At 35.9% G+C, this 13540-nt stretch overlaps 1 protein-coding gene across 1 annotated transcript; it reads left to right on the top strand.

Annotated features, from left to right (window-relative positions):
- The first annotated feature begins 9208 nt into the window (after positions 1-9208).
- LOC138910165 (uncharacterized) lies at positions 9209-12880 on the top strand. Its single transcript, XM_070201388.1, has 5 exons — positions 9209-9298; positions 9386-9528; positions 9615-10740; positions 11635-11995; positions 12333-12880. The coding sequence occupies exons 1-5, from the start codon at positions 9209-9211 to the stop codon at positions 12878-12880; spliced, it is 2268 nt and encodes a 755-aa protein (XP_070057489.1).
- The last annotated feature ends 660 nt before the right edge of the window (positions 12881-13540 follow it).

Below are 13540 nucleotides of genomic sequence, written 5' to 3'. Positions count from 1 at the left end.
TCCATCATACGCGAACGCGAAAAAGGCGTGCCCCAACACTACGCAAACGCAGACCATTACTCGCGAACGCGATGAAGAAATGCTACTGCCATCCTAATACACTACACGTTCGCGACACTTGCCACGCGAACGCGATGAAGAACTGAGACACCAGAAAACAGCAGAACACAACAATACAAAAATGAAGAAAAATGATCCGAAATCAATCCGAACATGCCCGAGCCCCTCGGGACCCCGTCCAAATATACCAACAAGTACCATAACATAACACGGACCTATTCGAGGCCTCAAAACACACAAAACAACATCGGAATGACAAATCACAATTCAATTCAAATTTAATACACTTTGAAACATCAACTTCCATAACCGATGCCGAAACCTATCAAATCACGTCCGATTGACCTCAAAGTTTGCACACAAGTCACATTCGTCATATTACGGACCTGCTCCAACTTCTGGAATCGGAACCCGACTCCGATATCAAAAAGTCGACTCCCGGTCAAACTTTTCAAAATTTTAACTTTCGCCATTTCGAGCCAAATTCAACCACGGACCTCCAAATCACAATCCGGCCGTGCTCCTAAGTCCGAAATCACCCAACGAAACTAATGGAACAATCAAAACTCTATATTGGGTTCAAATTCTCTAAAAGTCAAGCTTGGTCAACTCTTTCAAATTTAAAGCTACCTAGTTGAGAATCATTCTTTCAAATCAATTCTGAATAATCTGAAAATCAAAACCGACGATTCACATAAGCCATATTAAATCATACGGAGCTACTCATTCCCTCAAACAACCGAGCGAAGTGTAAATACTCAAAACGACCGGACGGGTCGTTACATCCATCCATATTATCCATTAAAAAATGGGTTAGATAATGAGCTTTTTAAAAATGAGTCAAATATCAATAAGAACCATATTATCCACTTAATAAAAGGATAACCACAATGTATAACTGTGAGCACCTAATTTTTGACTATATTTGAATCTTCATCACTTTTTTGTATTTAATATTTTCTAGGTTTAATCTTGATATTTTAACTTTTATATTATTTTTATTAATAGGCTTTATTAGAGAATATGTAATATTTTTAACAAAGTCTATTGCAAAAAATATGGAAGAATTTATTTTAATCGCAAACCAAATCTATTAAAATTACCTCCAACTTCCCTACACTATTTTCTTGTCCCATCACCCACCTACTACACTATTCATGTGTCGCATCTCACTCCCTTTTCATTATTCCCTTATCCCATCACCCTCTACTACATTATTTACATGTCACATCTCACTCCCCTTTCACTATTCGCTTGTCCCATCACCCTCTTCCTACACTTTTCCTCTCTTATCTTTTATTATTTAAACACCCCCAAACTTCACCTCAAAAGGGAGCCCTTTCTTCCTCCATAGATAGCCAGAAAACACCTTCTTCCTCCTCCAAAAAATAACCTCCAAGACAGCCTCAAAATCACCCCGAAAACCTCCCCAAAACATGCTCAAATCAGCCTTAAACTACCCTTAAATTCCATCCCCAAACCCACCTGAAGACAACCACCAAACTACCACCCAAACACCATGTAGAGCATCATCTTTAGCCACCTCTTTGATGCCAAAAAACCAGTCAAAATCCAGCAGCCTTTTAGCTATAAAAACCAACTGAAACTACCCCCAAAACATAGCCACTAATCTCACCCTGAATTCCAGCAAAAAGCAGCCCAACATTACAGCAAAAGCTGCCAAAAAATGCAGCAAAACAGCTGCAAAACCTAACTCCATTAACGCTAATTTTTAGCTCTAAAACTGCTGCAAAAACGCAGCGATTCTCCCTCCAAAAATCAGCTCGCAAACATCACAAAAGCAGCAGGAAAAAGCCACTCTTTGTCGCTAAAATCTGAGTGAAAACCGTCCGGGAAAAGTCCCCGACGAGGTCTTAGTTCGAGGTTCCGGTGTACGGTCAGTTACGAGTTGACGACGAAGGTCTCGTTTTTGTTTCTGGATCTCTTCACTTTGAACGAGATTATCTACCAGTCGGAGATCTTTTCTTATCAATATACTTGAAAACCATTGCATATTCAAGGTTCGTTTCCCTACTCTTATCAGTATTTCCACTAAAGTGAATTATCGATGTGATTATGTGGTGTGTTTAACTGTTGAATCAATATGAAAGTTTGAGTGGTTTATTACTCTCTGTTTCATCAACGACAAATGCTACTGTATTTTGAATCAATCTTTTACTAAGTGCATAACTGGTTTAATAGTTATTTTTATCAAGTGAGGTTCTTATGGCTTTATGTTGGGTGTGAGTATTAATCATGAATTGGAAAAGTCAAATGCGCTACTGTTTGATTGGGTAGAGATCACGTTGGAGTTTAGCACGAGCTTTCATTTTATTCCATTAAGTTTTTTCATCAAGAATTAAGTATAGATAAAATAGAATGAATAAGTAGGATTTAGTTGCTTGTTGCATTATCGCACTATACCCGACATAATTGATACCTCTAGTAATCTTTAATAATCAATATTACCTTTTCCGTGATTCTACCCTGTAACCTTTGAGCCTCACAATAATCCCAAACTTAGCAAATAATTAAACAACTTTGAATAACGTAGTGTGCTTTAGATGCAGCCAATAAAAAATTATCGTGACTATGGGTACGGTTCCCGTGGCATAATCATGGTACGTAATTCCAAATTTGAGTGCAGCTTGTGTAACTTGACCTTAACTGCAAAGTCATAATAAAATTATAACATTATTTACAATGTAATTTTTTATTTCAATAATAATCAAGCAATGGAAGCGGACATACATAAAAATATAAGAACTAATAAAACACAGTTTATCCAAAAATAATATAAGCTAAATATAGTCAATCAAGCGACCGTGCTAGAACTATGGGATTAAGGGAATGCCTTGTCACGACCCAAAATTCCCACCTTCGGGACCGTGATGACGCCTAATATTTCACTTGCTAGGCAAGCCAACGTTAGAATAATATTAGCCATTTTTAAAATAATTTTAAATTAATTAGTAACAAAGAAATAAATGCGAAAATAAAGTCTGAAATAAAGTGAATAATCCATAATAATAGCGATGTCTAAATACCATCCCAGAACTGGTGTCACAAGTAGACGAGCTACTTGAATAATACAAATAAAGGTCTGAATAAAAAATAAAGTTGTCTGAAAGAAATATACAGCTACGATAAAGTAGAAGTGGACTTCAGAACTGCGAATGCCATGCAGTTATACCTCAAGTCTCCTGCGAATAGCTAAATCCGAGCAAATCTACTGTATGCCACTGGGACCAACTTCGGTATCTGCACAAGAAGTGCATAGTATAGTATGAGTACAACCGACCCCATGTACCAGTAAGTGCCGAGCCTAACCTCGATGAAGTAGTGACGAGGCTAAGGCATGTCACTTACATTAACCTGTACGTAATAATAATAATAATAATAATAACAATAATAATAGAAATAAAACAGGTAACTCATTTCAACAGTTGAAGCCAACTCATCAGTTATAACCAATTATTATTTCAATCAGTTTCCGTTGCGGGCAACCCAATCCCACAATATATTCATATTCAATTCCGTTCTATTGCGGCGTGCAACCCACTCCTCCAATTTATCTTTTCAATCAATTTTGTTGCGGCGTGCAACCCGCTCCTCCAATATATATTTACTTTCAATTAATTTTGTTGCGGCGTATAATCCGCTCCTCCAATAATATAATTTATCAATTCTTATAAAAGAAATTACTCCAATAAATGCAAAAATTAATACTCCCTCCATTTCAATTTATGTGAACCTATTTCTTTTTTAGTCCGTGCCAAAAAGAATGATCTCTTTCCTTATTTGGAAACAATTTACCTTTATGCAATGATTTATAGCCACACAAAATATATGTGCCTCATTTTACACCACAAGTTCAAAAGTCTTTCCTTCTTTTCTTAAACTCTGTGTCCAGTCAAATAAGTTTCCATAAATTGAAATGGAGGGAATATGAAATTGTGAGACAACAAGCATACAATAATTATAATTTATTTAGAAATAAGTGATGACAAGTAGCAATCAATTATGGAAATTAAGGAAGAAATAGGCAACTTAATAATTAGTATGCTAAATGTCAAGTAGCAATTAAGTCACATAAATCAAATAAGCATGTAGCAATTATAGCATGGATTCAAGGCATAATATTGAGCAAGGAATATGAAAGAAATAATTAATATAATAATTAACTCATGATTTAAAATAATTTATGATTTTCAAATAATTATACAAATAATTAATTTGACGATGTATAGACACTCGTCACCTCGCCTATACGTCGTTCACATGAATTTCACATAACAAATAATTCAAGGGTTCTATTCCTTCAAGTCTAGGTTAACCACGGCACTTACCTCGCTTCGCAACCAAATTCAAGATTCCAATAAACCTTTGCCTCGCGAATTGATGTCCGAAAGCTTCAAATCTAGGCACAAGCAATTCAATATTCTCAACACGAATCGTAGGAATTAATTCCATATGAAATTACTAATTTTTTAGATTAAAATTCGAAATTCATTTCAAAAACCGACAGCGGGACCCACACCTTAAATCCCGAAAAAACTCACGAAATCCGAACATCCGTTCTGATACGAGTTCAACCATACAAAAATTATCGAATTCCGACATCAGATTGGCTTTCAAATCTTAAATTTTTGTTTTTGGAAGATTTTATAAAAATCTGGTTTTTCTTCCATGAATTTACGGATTCATGATGTAAATGAGTATGGAATCATGAAATATAATTAATTTCGGATAAAGAATACTTACCCAACTCAAACTCATGAAAAATGCCTCTGAAATAGCCTAAAACTGAGGTCTAAAACTCTAAAAATGAACAAAAATGTCGGACGCCGGACATATATATTCTGTCCAGGCAAGTCGCATCTGTGAGATGTGACTTGATCAAAATTTTCAAGCCAAAAATTGCAGTACCAGGCTTCAGTCAATCAATCATAACTTTATGTATAAATGTCCAAATGATGAATGGTTTATCTTTCTAGAAATTAGAATCAAAGGGCTACACCTTTCATGTTTTGATAATTTTCAGATTCCTTATAAATTGCGAGATATAAGTTTCCAAAGTCAGCCCTGTGCATCAGAAATTTCTGGCGATGCACACTGCGAGGCAAACAAAAACTGCATTACCAGCCTTCAGTCAATCGATCGTAACTTTCTGTACAAATGTCCAAATAATAAATGGTTTATAGTTCCGTAAACTAGAATCAAAGGGCTACAATTTTCATGTTTTAATAATTTCCAGATTCCTTATAGATTGTTAGATATAAGCTTCCAAAGTTAGCTCTATGCATCAGAAATTTCGCACATTGCTGTCAAAAACCAACAGTTAAAAATGACCTACAAATGGTCTGAAACCACTCTGAAACACACCCGAACCCCTCGGGACCCCATCCGAACACACCAATAAGTCTCAAAACATATTATGGACCTACTCAAGGTCTCAAATCACACATAACAACGGCGAAACTACAAATCGCGCATCGATTCAGACTTATGAGTTTATGAAATTTTCAATTCTATAACTCGCGCCGAAACATGCCAAATTAATTTGGAATGAACTCAAATTTTGCATGCAAGTGATAAGTGACATAATGGAGTTGTTCTAATTTCCAGAATCGAATTCCAACCCCGGTATCAATAAAGTCAACTCCCGGTCAAACTTTCCAAAAATCTTCTATTTTCCAACTTTCGCCAAAATGTGCCGAATTATCCTACGGGCTTCCAAATCCAAATCCGAACATGCACCTAAGTCCGAAATTACCATACGAAGCTATTGGAATCATCAAAATTCCATTCCGAGGCCGTTCGCTCAAAAGTCAAATCTCCGGTCAAACTTTAGAAAATCAAACCTTTTATTTTTTTCAAAAACTAACGGAAAACGTCCCTACGTACCTCGGAATAATTTCAAAATTTGTACATAAGTCATAAATATTGTTACAAAGCTTATAGAACTCTCAGAATCTTAATCGGGACCGGTATCGACAAAAACCCAATTATGACCAAATTTAGGAATTCTTAAACCTTTAAATTTTTAGTTTCCGTTAAATGTCGATAATTTGAGTTAGGGACCTTCGAATTCGATTATGGGCGTACGCCCAAGTCCCAAATCACGATATGGACCTATCGGATCTGTTAAAATACTGATTCGGGTCCGTTGGATCAAAACGTTGACCGAAGTCAATTTAGTTGAGTTTTAAAGCTCTATTTTATAAAAAAAATTCGAAAACATTTATGGACTGCACACGCAAGTCGAGGAATGTAGAATAGTGCTTTTCGAGGTCTCAGAACACATAAATGAATATTTAAAATTAAAGATGACATATTGAGTCATCACAGCCTCACACATTCTCCTTCGTCAACAGAATTCCTTATCCAATCTTCTGTTTTCATAGACCAATAATAAAAAGAGTCAAATCTTCCTTTGAATAGGGATTCAAATAAAAAATGACTTGGAACACCAAAACTCAATTCCAAGTGGCGACTCTAAATAATAATAATCCCTAATTCAAAATGTCACTTTAATTGGAAAAACTCTTTTAACCCACAACAATCTAACACGCATATATCTTTGGGGGTAAAAAGGGGTGTGGCAATAACCAAAGAATAACTAATGGTTCTTACTTTTACATTTGTAAAGCCTCAAATTGGGGGTTCCTCAAGTTTGGGAGACTAGAAATTCTCCCAAAAGTGATCATATTCAAGAAGCCGTGGATATTATGGATATCCATATTCTCCGTCGGTTAATCCATTTTTTATCCGTATTAAATATGAGTCGGATAATTAATCCTTTTTTACATTATTCGTATTAAACTGTTTTGGGATATTATTAATGATCATTTGGTTACTCTTTGTTTAACCATTGAAACTAAAAGCTAAGTGACAAACCTCATTAATTAAATATCTTCAAGAAATTAGAGAGATTTTGGTAATCAGATTTTGCTGGATTTCATATGATGGCAGGCCATTCAAACCTCTTCTAATAAGTCCCTATATAATATCTTTCAGCATCACATGTTCAAATCAAAATAAAAGAAAAATGGCTTATCTAAGAAATATTTCAGTTCTTGTGACTATTTTCTTGTCATTCCTCTTGCTTTTGGCTTCTCAAAGCAAAGCAGACTCAGATCTGTTTAAGAAAGCATGTTCCCTTATTCAATCAGGAATTGACCATGCATCAGTCACTGAAGACTACATAACTCAAAAGCTTAACAAAGGAAGCTTAACGCCAGCTGCTTCAACAGCTTTTAGTATATGTAGTAAATGGTATGGTGGTATTCATGGATCATTCACCACTGCTTTATCATATGTTCAGGACAAGAAATTTGAATTAGCCAGAAAATCTGTTGACTTTGTCGATAGTTTTGCTAAGAATTGTGAGCAGGAATTTGTTTCGATTGGGGTTCAAGATGTTCAAATTTCATATAGTGATAGTCTTGTTATGGGTATCAGTCAATCTGCTGGAGAGGTTATTGATAGTCTTGGACAGGAATCAAGTCAACCCCCAGTTTGATCTTTAACTTTTGTATCTCTTTTAGTATTGATGGCGCAATCTATTATATGTAATTGAAAATTCAACATCTATGTTATTTTTTTGAGTAGTTTGATTTGATATTTAGGTTGTTCTTTTCTAGAGGAGGAAAAAATCTTGTACTAGTAAAGTGCTACCCCTTTAGTGGGTCCTATGTAACGGGATTCAAATTAATCTTTTCAAATTATCAATCAAAAAGTAATTTGATTGATAATTATCAATCAAATTATCAAACAGTACTACCTCCGTTCCAGTTTACGTGAACCTATTTCCTTTTTGGTCCGTTCTAAAAAGAATGACCCCTTTCTAAATTTGGAAACAATTTTGCTTAAACTTACAATTCTACCCTTAATGAGAAGCTTTTATAACCACACAAATACTCTGGGCCCCTTTTTGAATTGTTTAGGACCACAAATTTCAAAAGTCTTCATTTTTTCTTAAACTCCGTACCTAATCAAACAGGTTCACATAAATTAAAACGGAGGGAGTATGACAAAGGCTACCTTAAAATAAGATGAAGTACTGCTCCCTCCGTTCCAATTTACTTGAACCTGTTTGAGTGAGTGCGGAGTTTAAGAAAAAATAAAGATTTTGGAATTTGTAGTCCTAAACAATTCAAAAAGGGGCCCAGAGTATTTGTGTGGTTATAAAAGCTTCTCATCAAGGGTATAATTATAAGTTTAAGCAAAATTATTTTCAAATTTAGAAAGGGGTCATTCTTTTTTGAACGGACCAAAAAGGAAATAGGTTCACGTAAACTAGAACGGAGATAATATTAATTAATAAAATATCTACCTAGATAATATTTAAACAAGGTGATTCAGAGAAAACACATTTAATAAAGCAACAAATTGTTCCTCACCCTTTCCCAAATCAGTTGTTAGTAAGGCTACGCTAGTGTGACGAATGAAATCAGGCGGTCAGTAGTGAGTTTCAAAATGATCTCTTCCAAATAAATCTTACAAATGTATGTTGGAGGGACGCGTTCATGAAACTTTTCACAAAATAAGATTATTTTTTATTAGAATTATGAGTTGATAAAAAGTAGTATTACCAATCTTGGTATATGAAAGAGTCAAGCTTAGTAACTCTGAAGTGAACCACTTTATTAAGGCATCAGAAGAACATAATTCAAGAATTGAAAATGTTGAAGCTTTGCAGATTACAAAAAATGCGATTTGTTAGTGGTGATTCCGAGGGATTTAATCTCCTGGAGGTGTGTTCGTTTTGCAGGGAAGATTTCTTGGTTGGCTCTATTGGTTTTTTCTTAAGAATCTTGTTCTCATATTTATCATGAATCATGTTGTTGAATGAGCCGTCAGATTGATCATAATCTGCTCCTTGAATGTGCTGGCAGATTTGATTATAATTTGCTTATGTAAATATGGCACAATAGATATTTAGAAAAATTTGTTAGAATTTATTCTAGGAAACTAGTTTAGATGTAATCCCTTGATTGAAGGATCTCCTGAGAATTAGGGATTGATTAGCTGCTTTGATTGTACCTGTTGTCCTATAAATAATGTACAATTCTATGAATAAAGCATTCCTTTTTGTGTCTAAAGTTTCATGGTATCAGAGCGGGACTTCGCTCCCTAATACCTTATGGCCAAAACAGCCTTTCACGGAGAGCGCCACTCTGCAACATCAACAGAAGCCAAAAGTTCTTCTCTTGAAGCTCCGGCAGAAAAAATGGTGACATAAGGAGGCGATTCCTCTCACATGTCCTTCCAGCTAACTTCTCATCGATTAAACGAAAAAAACTATATGGAATGGGCGCAGTCCGTAAAGCTTGCAATCGATATTGGGACATCTGACTGGAGAGACGAAAAAGCCGAAAGTGGGAGACCCAAAGATGAATGCCTGGAGATCATAGAACTCACTCGTGATTGCCTGGTTATTAAATTCCATGGGTCCAGTCATAGGTAAGTCTTATCTTTTTCTACCCACTGTTAAGGATATGTGGGAAGCCGTTAGGGAGACATATTCTGATATAGAAAATGCCTCTCAGATATTTTGAGTTAAATATTAAACTTTGGCAAGCTAAGCAGGGTGAGAGGGAAGTAACTGCTTATTATAATGAAATGGTGTCTCTATGGCAGGAGTTAGATCAGTGTTACAATGATAAATGGGAGTGCCCTGCCGATAGTGTGAAAACAAGAAAAATGGAAGAAAATGAGAGAGTTTACCTTTTCTTAGCAGGATTAAATCAGGAATTTAACGAGGTCAGGTCACGAATCCTAGGAAAAAACCCTATGCCTTCACTTCATGAAACCTTTTCTGAAATTAGGAGAGAGGAAACTAGGAGAAAAGTTATGTTAAAACCTGATTTGAACCTTGAACTAAAACCTGTTGTAGATGCTTTAACACTTGCAACAGTGAAAAATGAATATGATAAAAGGAAAAAGTCATGGTGCGGTCATTGCAAAAAATATTGGCATACCCGTGAAACATGTTGGAAGATTCATGGAAAACCACCAAACTGGAAGAAAAAAGGAGTTGACAATTGTGGCTTCCAATTTCTACATCTCCAAACAACCTATTTTGATCAGGGGAAGCAACCTACTCCAGAAACGTCTCCATTCACAAGGGAACAACTGGAACTTCTGCACAAACTCCTTCAATCTCCACAATTTCGATCTGGTGGACCAGATCCTTCTAATCCTTCTTATTCTTTTGCTCAAACAGGTAATGTACCATCTGCTTTTCTTAGTGCCAACTCAAACCAAATAGATTCATGGATCATAGATTCAGGAGCTAGTGAACACATGACAGAAAAATCTAATTTTTTCTCTACTTACACTCCTTGTGCAGGGAATAATAAAATCAAGATAGCTGATGGTTCCTTCTCAGCAATCGCTGGAAAAGGAATTGTTAAACTATCACCATCTCTCACACTTCATGATATCCTTCATGTTCCGAAACTATCCTGCAATCTAATTTCTGTCAGTAAATTAACACGTTCTTTGAATTGTCGTGCTATATTAGACTCTGATTTGTGTGAATTTCAGGACAAGGTCTCACGGAAGATGATTGGCAGTGCTAGAGAATCTGGAGGTCTTTATTTCCTTGATAAGGGGGACAACTCGCAACAACTGAATCCTATTTGTTTGAACTCTACTTCTGTTTTGAATAAAGTCATGCTTTGGCACCATAGGCTTGGACATCCTAGTTTTTATTATTTAAGATATTTTTTACCTGAAATATTTGGAAATAAAAATCCGTCTTTGTTCCAATGTGAATTCTGTGAAATGGCTAAGCATCACCGATCATTTTTCCTTCTAAAAAATATCAGTCTTCAAAACCTTTTATGATGATTCATAGTGATGTTTGGGGACCGTCTAGAATTTCAACAATGTTCGAAAAATAATGGTTTATAATTTTCATTGATGATCATACTAGACTAAGTTGGGTTTATTTATTAAAGGACAAAAGTGAGGTTAAGGATGTGTTTGAAACTTTCTATGTCATGGTGAAAACACATTTTAATGAGAAAATCAAGATATTCCGAAGTGATAATGGTCGTGAATTGTTTAATAAAAAATTAGGACGTGTTTTTCAGAAAAACTGGAGTAGTACACCAAAGCTCTTGTCTAGATACTCCTCAACAAAATGGCATCACAGAAAGGAAGAATAGACACCTTTTAGAGGTAACTAGAGCTTTAATGTTTACTAGTAGAGTTATACAGTACCTTTGGGGAGAGGCTCTCTTGATTGCTACTTACCTTATTAATAGGATGCCATCTAAGATTCTGAAATTTAAAACACCTTTCAGTGTTTTGAGAGAGAGTTTTCCTAGTTCTAGGTTAAGTATAGATTTGACTTTGAAGGTTTTTGGGTGTACACCATTTGTTCATGTTCATCCTCATAATTGTAGTAAACTCGAACCACGACCTAAGAAGTGTATTTTTGTAGGATATGCTCCGAGTCAAAAGGGATATAAGTGCTATAATCCACACACTAGGAAGATAATTGTCACAATGGATGCAACTTTCTTTGAGTCATAATTTTATTTTATTACTCATCTTCAGGGGGAGTATCATGCAAGTGAAGATTCGTCTTTCTGGGATATTGGGGAAACTAGACATCTCACAGATAAAGGACTAGATTTTACAATAAATACTAATGTGAGGGATTTAGGAGAAAATATAAATAAGTGTGATCCAAGAGATGGAAAGAACTATGATTCGAGAGATGAGGGTGACCTAATTGACTTAAATGATAAAAACCCTGATATCGAACATGTAGAGCCTTTAAATGACACAAATGGAAGCAAAGAACAAACAAAAAGAAATACAGGTATATTCGAGAAGGAACCGAAATCAAGGGAAAAGACTGAAGATTCTCAACACTATCAAAAGTCAGATCCACAAGACCTCACTGGAACTCAAAGTAATTTTCCCACAAAGTCTAATTTTAATTCCTTTTCAAAATTTTGGATTTTCCCATTGCAAAACGCAAAGGTGTCAGAAATACTCCTAAACATCCTATTTCTATGTTTCTGTCCTATGAAAAGTTATCTCCCAATTATTCCGCCTTTATCTCACAACTTTCTACTGTGGAGATTCCAAGAAATGTGCAGGATGCTCTACGAGTTCTAGAGTGGAAGGAGGCTATTTTGGAAGAAATGCGTGCTCTTGAAAAGCATGGGACATGGAATTGGTGGATCTACTAAAGGGAAAGAAACCAGTGGGTTGCAAATAGGTGTTCACCACCTAATTCAGAGCAGATGGATCTTTGGAGAGGTATAAGGCTCGCCTGGTAGCTAAGGGATTCACGCAAACATATAGCGTTGGCTATTTGAAGACGTTTGCTCTAGTAGCTAAGCTAAGCTCAATTAGAGTCCTCTTGACAATCGCGGTAAATCTTGACAGGCCTCTTCAACAGTTGGATGTGAAGAATGCTTTCTTGAATGGGCAACTAGAAGAAGAAGTCTATATGGATCCTCCACCAGGTTTTGAGGGAATGTATAAGTCGAAGGTATGTAGACTCCGAAGATCTCTTTACGGTCTAAAACAGTCTCCACGGGCTTGGTTCGAAAGGTTTACTCAATTCGTGAAGAAGCAAGGGTATGTGCAAGGACAAGTAGATCACGCAATGTTTACCCGACATTCACTAGAAGGAAAAACAACAGTTCTTATAGTGTATGTCGACGATATCATCCTCATAGGAGATGACATGGTTGAAATAAAAAATCTGAAGGAGCGCCTTGCCTCAGAATTTGAGATAAAAGATTTAGGCCCGCTGAAGTACTTTCTCGGCATGGAGGTTGCATGATCGAGGAAAGGAATTGTAAAGTATGTACTTGATTTGTTACAAGAAACATGAATGAGAAACTCCAATTGACCCAAATCAAAAGTTTGGAAATAAGGAAGAGAAATTGATTGATAAGGGCCAATATCAGAGATTGGTAGGCAAGTTGATTTACTTGTCTCATACTAGACCTGATATTGCCTTTGTTGTGAGCCTAGTCAGTCAGTTTATGCATTCTCCACAGGAAGAACATCAAGAAGCTGTGTAATCCTAAGGTATCTAAAGAGCTCTCCTGGGAAAGGGTTGTTCTTCCAGACGAATGAGCAAAGAAGTGTTGAGGCTTATACTTTCAAAGGGTCCTTTGTTTAACTATCCAAACAATTTCTATCTTGCGCTTTGGTGATATAGGTTGTATACATAATAAATTTACATCACCGACCACCCTTCGTAGATTTTTGTATATCAATGGGCATGGGCCAAACTCTATCCTTCACTGTCCTTGTCATTTCTTGCTAATGGAAGTATATTTAATAAGTCTGTGATAAAGGAACTACGTCAAGAGTGAATTTGTTACAGGGTTATTCGTACAACTTCAATAGCATATCTTAGTGGTCAAGAAACAATAAGCAAACTGAAAATAAAGAAATTCATTAGTCGAACCTAAACTGATATGATTTTCAGCTA

Source organism: Nicotiana tomentosiformis, chromosome 4 (assembly GCF_000390325.3).
Source record: "Nicotiana tomentosiformis chromosome 4, ASM39032v3, whole genome shotgun sequence".
NCBI lineage: Eukaryota > Viridiplantae > Streptophyta > Magnoliopsida > Solanales > Solanaceae > Nicotiana > Nicotiana tomentosiformis.
Note: the sequence above shows the minus strand (reverse complement) of the source record. Positions and strands in the feature narration are given on the sequence as shown.